The sequence below is a fragment of the Typopeltis vanoorti genome, chromosome 17 (assembly GCF_054136105.1).
Source record: "Typopeltis vanoorti isolate ZY-2024b chromosome 17, IOZ_Tvanoo_1.0, whole genome shotgun sequence".
In the NCBI taxonomy this organism is placed as follows: domain Eukaryota; kingdom Metazoa; phylum Arthropoda; class Arachnida; order Uropygi; family Thelyphonidae; genus Typopeltis; species Typopeltis vanoorti.
The window spans coordinates 18,771,036-18,785,221 of record NC_143565.1 but is presented as its reverse complement, the minus strand read 5'-3'; the positions used below and the strand labels follow the sequence as shown (position 1 = coordinate 18,785,221).

Here is a 14,186-nt window from a genome sequence, read left to right as displayed (position 1 = left end):
GTTTCTTAAATGGTTTTTTATGACGGTCATATATGAAAAAGCGGACTCTGACAAGTACGTCGATCCGAAACACGACAGAATTTTTCGAGCAATATCAGTTAATATTGGGAATTTTTCATGTGCATACTTCCAAATGACGTCACTGTTTATTGATTTTAAATGTAAACTACTCTGAATGTTTATAACAAATTTAGTTTAATCCTTTATCCAAGTGTGAGCAAACAAAGTTTGTGGCTGAAGATATTTTCAGGCGCAAACTTTGTTTGCTCACACTTGGATAAAGGATTAAACTAAATTTATTATAGTCTAACCAAGTGAAAAATAAACTTTCAATATTCTGAATGTTTATTATCTCAAGTTCTACTTCGGCTTGGTTTATATCAAACAGCCAACTAATTTCATTTGAAATTTCTGTGATGTTCAAGTTTTCTTGAAATGGATTATTGATTAAAGATACAATAATTTCAGTTTTATTAAAATCTTTAAATTTTGAATTTATTTCTTCCTCAAGAAATTTTTCGAGAGTTGGGTAATGACCGAAAGAATGTGGACACGAATCCAAGCGGCTGAAATGAGGTTCCTTCGAGGGGTTGCTGGGCTCACAAGGCTCGACAGAGTAAGAGGCTCTGCAATTTAATAAACCCTCAATACTCAACCGCTGCTTCTCCGTGCTGAGAGATCACAGTTATGTTGGTACGGGCACCTGGTCAGAATGCCAGAAGAGAGGCTCCCCTCAGCAGGCCCTCTTGGCAAGCCAGAGGCCACGTGGAAGGCCAAGGACTCGCTGGATAGATTATATCTAAAACCTTGGGTGGACACATTTGGGAATCCCACCAGAACACCTGAGCTTGGTGGCAGAGGATCGTGACCATTGGAAGTTCCTCTTGCAGCTGTTGTCCCCACAACCCAATTAAGAAAGGTGGGCCTTGAAGATGTATGTATGTATGTTTCTTCCTCAACTAATTCTATTTCACGAATAAATTCTTTTAAATCACAGCGAAGCATTTATTGATTTTGTTCAAAAAATTTTAATAAATATGGAGATGTCTAAATTCGCGGTCATTTATATTTTTCTTCAATAAAACTAAGTATTGTTGGAAAGTTTTTCCAACAATACTTACTCAATTAAATTAAATTAAACATGTCAATTAAATTTTTATCTCTACCTTGTAACTCTAAATTTAAATTGCTTAATTTTGTACAGAAATCTACTAAAAATGATAAGTGTAACAACCTCTTTTATCACTCAATTGTGGATAAATATCTCCTTTTTCATCAAGAAAAATTTTTATATCGTTAATTAATACAACAAATCTTTCTAAAAATCGACTTCTACTGAGCCAGCAAACATTATTGTACAACAGAAGTTCCCTATCATCATCCCTGTAATTTAAATAACCACCATTGCAGGGCTTTTCCTCAAAAAGAATTTACAATTTTAAATATAATATCCAAAGCATCTTTTGTGTTTAATCTTTTACTACACAGTACTTGTTGGTGAATAATCATAAAAAAAATCGATGTAATGTGCTTTGGAATAGTTAATATTTAAGCTACAATCGAATTTTTACACTTTGCTTATAATCGTATTCACTCGGCTCGCTGTTTGACTTCCACTGATCCAAATTAATTCATTTACCCGGACTTATAAGAAAATTACTGATTTGACAATTTTAATGAAAAATAAATAAACAATAGCAATACACTTAAAAGCGAATTAAAAATAATACAAAATAATGATAAATAAAATATTATGTTTTCAATTTTAATTAAATTTGTAAATAAGGAGGAATACACAAGAGATTGAACAAAAATCGCTCCGTGATTGACTGGTTGATAGGTTGAACACCCCTGGTATAGGATATGTTACATGACAAAAATGAAACAATCCCAAAATGAAAAGAGCAACAACAAAGCACATTCCTTTGTTATGTAAAATCAGGCTTTTCTGATCAAACATTTCAAATATGATACAGAACCGAGTGCAAAAGGCATTCAGCCCATTATAGAATACTAAAACCTGGTATAAATGCAAACTCAAAGAAGCTCACAAGATACCAATCCATTCTCAACAAGAATGATGACAGTCCCAAGTTCCAAGGATTTGGATGGCTAATCTACATCCCCCCATCGCATCTAAAAAAAAGAACAATTTTCCAAGCATAAATAAACCAATGTACTGGATACAGAATCCAGGAAAAACAGAAACTGATACTCAGATCATAAAAAGAACTTAACAGGACTATAGGAAACTAAACACTAACCAATGGTAACTGATGTAGTTTAACTGATATACAACATATTTGTGTTCTCCCCCCTCCTCACTAGAGGTTAAGTTAGGGTCAGTGGGTGACCAAAGCAGTTATGCCATAGTTGACTATAGTGTACCCTGATGCAGTTTGCATCCCAATGTGTGTGTGTATTCCTTGATAATGCTGACTGATTTAAAGGTAGAAATGCTGAGTGTTATTTTATTCTAATTAAAGTAAGTGCCTAAAATATGGTAGTTTATCTTCATAAATCTATACAATGAATGATGATCATGTTAACTATGAAAGAAAGAACTGATGCTATATGTTCACTCCCCTAATTTTTCACAAATTAGGAAAAAAAGAAAAGAAAAAAAAAAGCAGAATTCATATCTTGTAATCTCTAATCCATGAATTAAAACTGACTTGAACACTGCTCATTTAGTGTTTTGGCTAATTTCTTATTCCTCAAATTTAGTCGACTGGCTCCCCATGCCAGGTTTGTTTCTTATACTGTATATTTCCAGATTCATTTTGCCATTTTCACTAAAAATTGTACCTAAATAGCTGTAATAGTTTGTATGTTCTATATGTTCTGCATGGGAAAATATCACCTGCATTTTACATGGGGAATGTAGGTATTTCTATCCAATTTTCAGGGTTTGTGTTTTACTATTGGTGATTTTTATTCCAAATTTGTTACAGCAGTTATTCAATCTAGTTCAAGAATAATGAAGACTTTAACGAGATTGAAAAACTGCTGTAACAAACCATAGGAGATAGTGTGCATCCTTGTCTTACATCAGAATTTAATTCCACACTGTACTTTAAATTTACCAATTGACTTACTACTTAAATATAGACTATTCTTTCTTTTAAAATTACACGGTGGTCAACATTCATAGCAAATATGCTATATAGGCTAAACTTATAGTGCATTTGTACTGTGAGTGAGCTGAGGATTTTTTCTTTTTAGAACTCAGATACAGAATCCAGAATATAATGGCAAAACCCTAACACAAGAAAACCTTTATATAAGAGGACTGTAAATATATGTTTAATGTAGTTCTGCCACAAAACTTTATTTTTATTTATTTAGAATGTTTTTTTTTTTAATTATCTGTATATTATTATACTGACATGTAATTTTTTTTTTAAATTTATATTTTTGTATAAATATAAACAAAGAAAGACTCTTATTATTTTTAAATAATATTTTTTCAACTGGTATCCCCCCAATAGAATGGAAAAAAGCAACTGTGATTCCTATCTTTAAAAAAGGTAACAGAGATTACCCTAAAAATCTATAGAGGTATCAGTATACTAAATTCCTGTTACAAAATATATAGCAGAATCTTAAATAACAAACTAATGAAATATTCTGAAAACTTTATTCTAAAAGTATAGAATGGATTTAGAAAAGGATGATCATGTATAGACCCAGCCTTTTGCCTAAAATTAATAATAGAGAAAAGAAGAGAATATAATTTAGAAACACATATTGCATTTATTGACTTTGAAAAAGCATTTGACAAAGTTAAAAGAAACATATCATTTAACATATTAAAAGAAAGTACAAATACCAAATAATATCCTAAAAGCTATCACAAGTATATATGAAAATAATCAAATACAAATAAGATTAAATCATGAACTATCATATACGAGAGAGATAAACCAAGGGGTCCGACAAGGATGTCCCCTCTCAGCAACTCTTTTTAATATCTACTTAAATGAAATAATAATAAAATGGAATAAATATTTACATCAAGGAATTAAACTTTCTCCTACAGTTAACTTAAACACTCTCCTCTTTGCCGACGACCAAATAATAATTACAAATTCTGAAGATAACTTACAGAAAGCTATTTTAAATCTAAATGAGATATCCAAAGATTATGGTATGATAATATCAACGGAAAAATCAAAAACTATGGCCTTTAAAGGACAAGATCCAGCAAGAACTAAAATAGTAATAGATAACAAGATCTTAGAACAGGTGAATTCATTTAACTACCTAGGATGTATGATCACATATGAAAATGAAAAAGATATAAACATAAAAATCGCAAAATATTTAAAAATAACAGGTGTAATTAACTCTATATTTAAACCAAACCTAGTTCAAAAACAAACCAGGTTAAAAGTATACAATACATTAGCCCTACCGGTCTTAATGTATGGAAGCGAAATCGGGACAATAAAACAAAAAGACAAAGATTAACAACAGCAGAAATGAAGTTTATGAGAAAAACTGCAAAATATACCCTATTTGATCACAAAAGAAACGAAGATATTATGAAGAATTAAACCAAGAACCAGTAATAGAAAAAATTAAAAAATATAAACATAAATGGATGGAACACGTTCAAAGAATGAAAATAAAGATTACCAAAACAAGCCATAAAGTACAAGTCATTAGGAAAAAGAAAACCAGGACGTCCTCTTAAACGATGACTTCTAAGGCAAGAACAGGCCATGCTAGGCCTAAATCCTTGATACGCATGATGATGATATTTTTGTATATATTTCATTTATTACTATTAATGTTTTTTATTATAATTTTTTTTTTTTTTTTTCCCACCAGAGGTCAGGCTACAGTAAATGATTAACAAAGCATTTAGATCTATCTTACTTTTGTGTAGTGTCATGTAGCTTGTGTTCATGTTTTCCTGATGATTACTTTGATATAGAGTGTTATTTCCTTAATTATAAGTAAAGTAATTACTCCAACACACGTGTTTGTATCTCCATAAATTCTTCACTATAAATACAGACTATGTTCTCTAAGTTCATTTACTATGTATAATTTGTGTGTGTATGTGTTGAAAAGTTCTTCTCTTGTCAATCTGACATGTCTTTTTCAGATCTAAAAAAACTTACAAATCTTGTTATATTCATTTCTCAAATGTCTGTCTTAAAAGCAAAAATCAGATCCTGAAAATACCTTGAACCCACCTTGCATTATTTTCTTACTTTCTCTTGCATTATTTTTCTTAGCCTCTTCTCAAATGTGCTTGCATAAACAGGGAAATTTCTCTGGAATTCTCACACAACACTTATCTTCCTTTTTATACATGGGTTCTATGAGAATTCTCTTCCAATCATCTGGAATTCAACCTTCAAACCAAGCCTTCTGAACTTTACAACTACACACTCACTATAAAACTTTTATGCCTCTATATTTTGAGCATTTCTAGTCGAATATATTACTATACCTGCATTTTCACCCTTCAGGCATCTGAAGGGTGAAAATGCAGTGAAAATGAAAGTTTTTCCTACCTTAATTACACATGTGCACACACACACATTGTATTCTTGAATATTTTCTACCACTGTTCTGTCACTCCTGTTTCATTTAACAATTTGTCAAAGTAATACTCCAGTCCTAGAAAATGTGTGTCTACAGTAATCATGTCAATTTTATTATTTGATTCCTTTTATACTACCTTTTTCTCTATTTCTCAGCATTTTCAATAGACTTCAAAACATTTTTAACCTCATGATATTTATCTTTACTTACTAGTCTACCCATGACTTTTTGTTTAGCTACTTTTACACACAGCTTAGCTTGCTTATATTTTTCTCTGTATCTGATCAGTGCATCTGCTGACTTATTTGCTAGAACATTCCATATGCTTTCTTTCCCAGACCTGCCTCTAACTTCTTGAGTCAATCATAAAGTTATGATTTTTCTATTTGTGCAAACATCACCACATGCCTCTCAGGTTGAATAAATCAATAAATATTTTCTTCAGACTCTGCCAATCAGTCCTCAAAGTACGTCCATGTTTTCAAACTCTGTTTTCCTCAATAACATTCGTATACCAGTCTTACAGCTGACCTCTGTAAGCTGCTCAACTTTGTTTCTTTTAAAGTTTTTTTTTAATATGATATTCATTTTTATCTTGCTCAAAACTACATGGTGTATACTTCCTATTTCAAATCCTCTGTATATCTCATATACTGAACCAGCAAAAATATATTATTCTCAATAATTACACATTTGAGAAGATTTTTCTTATTTATTTCTTTATGATAATACTTTCTGCAAGAAGAACAATGAATTGTGCGTATTTTTATGTTGAAACATGTTCATGAAGGGACCGTCTGCATCCTGAATAGAAATCCAGCAGGTACTTTGCTCTTTTCTTCAAATTTTCTGAAAATATTTTCATTCTGTACTCTGCTCTTCAGATCTCCAACAAGGACCAACTTTTTCTTTATGTCAATTATCTTCTATAATGATTTGAAAAATTTCTCCACACTTCTTCCTTATCAGAATCTTCTATGGGATCATAGGCAAAAATAAGTTGCATTGTTCAATTCCCCATTCTGATGTTGTTTGCATCACTCTACTTTACTGCCTGCCATCCAAGAAAATTATCCTCATATTTAGTGTTGAATAATACAGCTGTTATTCCTTTTCCCTGATCATTAGTGCTGTTCCTGAATATAGCATCTTGTGCCTGTTATTTAAATGAATCCCACCTATTTCTGTTTTTGTTTCAGTAATGTATGCATCAATTATGTGGGCACGTACTTCTCTGGGTCTTTTTTTACACCTTAGGTATTCAGGTAGTCAATAATGTGGCCTCATATCAATCAAATTAATGTTATGATAATTAATCTGCTGCAGCTGTAGAATGTGGAAAGGGAAGCTGGAGTAGATGATACCCAATAAGAAGTGCTTAATTATGGGAGGTTAGCTATACTGCATAATTTAGAAGATCAAATTCTGAATAATTGGAGTAGAACACTTACAGTATCTATCTATAAAAAAAGGAAAAAGATAGCGTGCGAATTACATAGGAATTTACCTACTAAGTGTTCCAGGTAAGATTTATGCAAGCATACTTGAGAAAAAGAAAAGGAAACTTGGAGAAAAATAAAGTTCAGGTTCATGCCAAACAGAGGTTATCAGAATCAGATCACAGGAATATGATAAGGATCCATATTTAAGTTTTCAAATAAAATTTTATTTTTTTATTAAGTTTTACAGATTACTTTAGTGGTGAACTTAGGTTGTATTATGGGATACCTATTCTTATGCATTTTTAATTTTATTTAATGAGTTATGGACTTTAAATGCAGATTTGTTAATAGGAGAATTTGCTTGTAATGTGTTTGTAGTCTTTTAATGAAAGATATGCTCAAGTTTTATGTTTGTTAATAAAGCTCACTGATTACTCTGCTCATCTGACATCAATGTAAGTAAACTACCAGAAATTAAATTGATGTCATGGCATACTTTTGCCTGTGTAGGTGCATTACACTATCAGAGGAAATGGTAAATGTATTTATACACCATTGCATTATCCATGTACTTTCTTGTTTTCTCACAGGCTCTCTTCAAATGATATAGCAACAAATCAAGCCACAATGCAACTCCCATTATTTGCCATGTCAGTTCACGCAAACTTAAAAAAAATCAAGGAAGGCTTTGATGGAAAATAATATAAAAGTGATAATTTTCCTTCATGTATAATCCAATAACAAATTTCGTACCTATCTGATTTAAGCGATCTACACATGCCTTTACTTGCTCAGCATAATTGAGGTATTCAGCTAGCGTATAATCTGTAGATTCTACACCAGGAGTGGACAGCATGCTTTCATCAGCCATATAAGGAGCAATATGAGGATATCCAGCTGCTAGAACAGCTATGTAGAAAAATAATAGAAAATAGTTAATAGAAAAATAAAAGAAAATAGTTTTAATAATAATGTATAATTCAAGTTTAAAGAATTATTTTAATTACAGTAATATAAGACCTGCATATTTCATTTTATAATAAAAAGAAAAAGGGAATATGAATGCTACTAATGTTTCTTCCAATCAGCTGTCTTCTTGAGCTTTTAAAACCCTACCTTTCTACCTCACTTGTGTTAGCCTCAATGGCCTGCTCATGGTCAATAATGTGGCTTCATATGAATGAAATTAATGTTATGATAATTAATCTGCTACAGCTGTTTTATCTGCTTTGTAGGAGAAAACTCTGCCACTTCATTAAAAGACGTTAACTTATGAAAAGTCCCTATCATCCATCCTTATAAAATATTCTCACATGATAAGTGAAGCTTTATTTTCAAAGAGACGTTGATCAAAGAAATCCACATAACACTAAATCTTCATGCAATGATCATGATTCAGCTAAATGAAAAGGTAATCTATTTGGTAAGGTACAGGATACAAAAATTTTATACTCTCACCTTTGCCAAGAAATGCACATTCCATGCCATCTCTATTTTTTCATAAGAAAGAAATCAGAAGAATCATAAATAACTTGGACATCAAAAAGTCATCTGGTTCTGACCATATCCAACTCCACTGTGCTAAAAACTTGTGTTCCATAAAAAAGTAACCATTTTCTTCAAGTGTCAACTTTGGCATCAAGCCTCTTTTGGCATTAACACACTGCAATAATTGCCTCCTTAGTTTCCAAAAACCTAGGATTTCTTTTTCACTCAAGGCATTACTTCATTTCCAGGCGCCTCCATTTCATGACGTGAGGAACCATTATCTGATCTCTTTCAACTAAAGGTGAGTTAGCTAGTCTCATACAGAGGTAGAGAGTTTCTTCATTGGAAAATCAGGTTTTTTGTCACTCAGGAACATGCAAACTGGTCTGTGAACACATGCAGATCTACTTGCTTTATAGAAAACATGCTTACCAATAGAACGCTTCAAGTTATTATGGGAAATTCTACCAGCAAGCAAAGGAAGCTAAACAATGGCTTGCACACAAGGAGAATAATAGCTCTGCTATTATTCTCCTTATATGTGGCCGATATGCCCAATACATGCTCCAAAAAGTTCGGGTATGAGGATGACTGGGCTATAGTAGTTAGATATAAATCTGTTGAAATGACAGAAGAAATCTTAACTACCAATGTGAACTCCTTTGGAATATATTTTTGCAAATGGAGACTCAAACCTAGTGTAACCAAAACAGAAACCTCATGCTTTCACCTTAAAAACAAATTGGCAAATAGACCTTCAGAAGTCTACCTTGAGGATAACCTTCTTCTACAAGCAGTATTCTAAATATCTTGGAGCCATCCTTCACAAGATGTTATCATACAAAACTCACCTGTCCAAAACTGAAAATAAGAAATAATATAATATAAAACTCTGTGGCACCTCTTGAGATGCTACAGCTAACACATCGAGGAGCTCAGCCCTCGGCCTTGTCTACTCTACCACAGAATACTACACTCCAGTTTGGATGAATAGTGCTCAAGTGAAACTTGTAGATGCACAACTGAATAACACCATGTGCCTGATCTCAGGTACAATTAAATCAATTCCTATTTATTGGCTCCCAATTCTGAGCCATATCGTACCAACAAGCCTATGCAGATCAAATGCACTTAAAGAATACAAGATTATGTCCAATCAACAGCTTCTTATCCACACCGATCTTGAAGTCCTTAATATCAACAGACTTCATTCTAGAAAACCTCCACTAAGAACTGCAGAGGTGCTTCTGGCAAACATGCAAGGTGGTTTGAAGAATCACCAACAGATACCACACTATGCCTAGTGCTATTGACTATAGAAATATGGAGAAACCCCCTGGTTTTGAATTACCATATAGAATTTAGTCATCCCTCCATAGAATCAGAACAGGACATGGTAAGTGTGCCAACAAATGAGACAATGCAGTTCCCTCAAACTGCGAGTATGAAGATGAGAAGCAGTCAGTGTGACATCTTATACAAGACTGCCACTTAGGAGCTTACAAAGGAAATTTTAGTGATGACTTCCTATTTGTAACCAAAGAATCAATTGTTTTATTTGTAATTTATATGTTAACACGTTTGCTGCCACACTACTTCGGCATAGTCTGTTCCCATACGCCAAGCAATTTCACTTCTTCAAGGTCAGTACATGTAATTTTGTTGCCAGTGGTAATAAACATACGCGTATACTCGTAGTTGGCTTGTGCAGAGCATATACCATCTATGAGTATACACAGTTTTGCTGCTAGCTCCACAAGCCAAGCATTTTCACTTCGAGGTCAGTACGGGTAATCTCGTTGCCGGCGGTAAGCGTCATACGAGTATATTCATAGTTGGCAGTGAACGTGTTAACTTGTAATTTTTTTTTTTTGTTTGTTATAAATTTTATGCTTTGCGGTGTGTAATATGTCATACGCTAAATAAATAAATAGTAGTGGGAATAGTGCTGGTTAGAAGTTACGTCCAACAGCTTTAGCTAGAGCCCAGAAGGCATGGCTGCCATTTGGGCAAGATGCAAGTTTCCTGCTTTTAGCTTTTTCAAAGTCAGTTTTTGATGTATAATAAAATGATAACTTTAATTAAAAAAAAAAAAAAGGAAGATAAGTTGGCCTTTACACTGTCATCCTATTGCTCTCAAGTCAATACTCTCTAAAGAAATGAGAAGGTCATTAACAGTTAAGCTTCTTCACTATCTGGAGACTCATCACTCTCCTATAGCAGATTTCATTGCTAACCTTACCCACTTCTAAACACAGGCCATGGAATAGTTTGGAGTAATTCATGATCACTTGATATTTCCAAGGCATTTGATCATTTGACAATGAGGCCATCCTACCGTACTAACCTCTTATGGGTTTCCTTCCTATAATTTGAAAGCTTTGTTTTCTGGTTATTTATTGCACAATAAGGCAGATGACTTCTCTTTAGTTTTTCACCAATGCTGGAGTACTCCAGGACTCTGTGCTTTCTCCCATGCTCTTCCTCCTATACATCAATGACCTTCTCTCTAACCTCAAATCATATTCATTGTTTTGCTGAATACACCACACTCTCTCTTTTTCATTGAGACACTCAGTAGTACTCAAATGATTCAAGTTATAAGATCTTAAATGCTCATCATAGTGAGGTAAACATAACCATAATCTAGTGAATTTCAATTATATCAAAACATAGCCCTGTCTTATTTTACAGAAGAGAGATCTTACTTCACTTTTTTTTTTTGATAATGTTCTCATCACTAGTCAGAATAGTTTTCTCTTCTTGAATTTATTTTAAGATCTAACTTATCCCAGCATAAATACACATAACTTCCTTTTTCATTCAAAATGCTACTCTCCTGCTCAACTCTTGGCATTTTATAAATACTACGTCCAAGTGAGTTTAGCATATTGTTTTCACATTTGGGATGATGCACCCCAAACCTCCTTAAGAATTCTACATTATATACAGAAGAGAGGAATCAGATGATCTTCCCCCCTCTCTCTCTATCGATCAATCAGAGACTCTTCTTGGATTCCAGTCTTTGTGGAACAGGTCTAGGGATGTTTTGTCTGTGGTGATGATGCTCATGTAGGATATGACTTCTCACCTTTTGTGTGAAGACTGCAAGGAGATGGTCAGCTGCCTCTCTCTCTCTCTCTGTGAAACTGTTATGCTGTCTAGTCTTGTGCTGAAGATAGAAACTGTATATTACTGTTATATCAGTGATGAATAGGTAGTTGCAGATCGAATGTTTTTTTTTTGACTCTGCATGGAAAAGACTGAGATATTCCTCTTCTGTATAAAGACAAACTGCCATTTGCTGAGATGAATAGATTAATTGGATGTTGATGGGGCATTCTAAGTAGATATGCTGAACTGTTCCTGTTCGGTAGCAGAACAGACAGTTATCTGAAACATCCGGGATGAATTTCTGTAATATGGTTGAAGTAGGTAATGCAATGTGCCACATTTTCCACTGAATATCTGCATTGGGTTTGGTGGCCCTTGTGCAATATGGTAGGTCCCAGTGAAATAGCGTTTGGTGGGATGATGCACGATTTTCCAACGAAGTGCTTTGGTTAGACTACTATAGATTTTGTCTATATTGCAGGATGCAAGTCTCTCCCATGCATTGTTGGTTTTTATCAAAAAGAGAGGCATCAGATTTTCAGCACCAGGAGGACTGAGCCCTTCTTCCATTATGCTATCAGGTATAGTAGCTTGAAAAGCAGATTTCACAGTATGTATCTGCTCAGCCTGATTCCCATATTCCAAGTTTGTGAGTGAATTTGGAAAATTGCCAGGTAAGGCTTGGAGAAAGAATATCAGAAGACCCTCAAGCCTCGCCAGCTCCATGGAGGAAAAAAAAATCTCTCTCTGAATGATGGGATTCTTTACCATTATGTTGTGTAAGAGCTTTACTGTGTGCTGGAGGTTTAACTTCTTCCATCTTTGAAGAGCATATTTGTAGAAATTTGTTAGGCTCACTGGCACGTGCACTTTTGTCATTCTTAAGGTTGCAGATAAAAAGAGACTTCTAGTGGCAGAAGTGAAAATATATTTGGTGGTGCATTTGTGCATTCCTGTTGTAAGGTATTAAGGAAAAGGAAATGTGGAACATTGTTATCTTGTGATCAATGGGGATCAAATTTTGTCCTCCTTTAAGAGGATCCAAGGAATCAACTCCTGGCTGACCAGGGCAACTGCATTACAGTCCACTTTCTAAAATAGAAGTGACATCATCGCTCCTCCTCCCAAAGAAAGAAAGGAAGAACTAGATTTTTGTGCTTAACAGTGTGAATGATGATCATCTGATATTGTCTTATGACAACTGTTATTTTCGTGTAAGTTGTGGTATCATGTTATAATAACTTTTATTGGTATGTAACATGTAATATCCTATAACCACTTATTTTTATGTAATATATCTCAACAATCAATGAGCATATAACCTTTCTGCTTGACTGCAAAGATCGAAAACTGGTTAATCCTGTACATAAGATTTTTTTTTTTAATTTAAAAATAACAATATCAGAGACTCTTCAATCACTTTAGGGATGCTCTGTTCTTCTTCTCTTTTTTTTTTAATTTTTTTTATTTTTTTTTTATTTTATTTTATTTTTTTTTTTTAGCTGTTAGTGTTATGGGTGCCACTCCAACCAAACTAGCCACTGCCATTCCTCTACTTCAGCCTTTTGGCTCAAAGCAAATTGTAGCATCTGTTCTTATTAGCTTAACATCTGATATGGGCTCCATTGGGGCTAAACTTTTTTTTTTTTTTTTGGAATGCAGTACTTGGATCTTGCTCCACCTTTACAAGTTTGCCTGGTATTGTGCTACCTCTATCACTTTTCAGGGGATTTGTTTATCTATATCATCCATTATATATCTTATTTATTCCAAATTAATTCTCTTCTTGATTAGAAGCACATATTTGCCTTTTATTAGTGTATTGATTAGGTTTCACTGGTTTCATAGATGTTACAAACTGTTTGTTCTGATCAGAGCAATAATCCTCTGCTAAATATACCACAGAAATTCCAATTGTCGAAAAAGTTAAATTCATCATAAGTGAACTCTGGGTGGATGCATAGTGAAAAATACTGTATACCACAAAAAGAATTAATTTGAAATAAATAAGATATATAATGGATGATATAGATCTATTTATATTTTATAGCCAAATGTGGAAAAACTTAAAAAGGTTTTGAAAATTTACCAGAGTTTATGAGAAAGTTATATTTTCATAATATCTGGGAAATTTTTCTACATTTGGCTCATATGGACCCACTGCCATTCTCACTGATATTATGGATCCACTCATATTTTATATATGAGTGGATCCATAATATCCTCCTTTTAATCTTATTAACCAAATTGAAGCTTCTTGCCTCTACTTTCAATATTTGACAGTTTTATTATATTTTCAGAAAACAAAAAAATTACCCCCCCCCCTTTTTTTTTTAATCTAAAATGAGACAGTCTTCATTTCAATCTAAAATAATCCTTAATAAACAGAAATAAGAAATTACTAATTATATGAAGAGCCAAAGGCTTCAATTCTGTGACGTGAACTTATTTAAGTTCACGTCGCCGAACCAAAGCCTTTGGCTCTTCATATAATTAGTAATTTATTAGGACACCTTCTTGGCAATTCCTATAGTAGGGTATGTAAGTTCTGTTTTGCTACAAACTTGGTATTATCTAGGT

At 33.3% G+C, this 14,186-nt stretch overlaps 1 protein-coding gene and 1 non-coding gene across 2 annotated transcripts in view; one reads left to right on the top strand and one right to left on the bottom strand.

Moving 5' to 3' along the window:
• The window catches only part of LOC150097200 (uncharacterized), a 191,675-nt gene that overhangs the window by 83,612 nt on the left and 93,877 nt on the right, over positions 1-14,186 (bottom strand). Inside the window, exon 4 of the mRNA XM_090407716.1 lies at positions 7,758-7,913. Within this exon, the coding sequence (XP_090263842.1) occupies positions 7,758-7,913 (156 nt within the window). The remainder of the gene's footprint in view (positions 1-7,757; positions 7,914-14,186) is intronic.
• LOC150097201 (U2 spliceosomal RNA) lies at positions 13,155-13,350 on the top strand. The gene has a single exon (XR_016549724.1). It is a non-coding gene; the product is annotated as a U2 spliceosomal RNA (small nuclear RNA).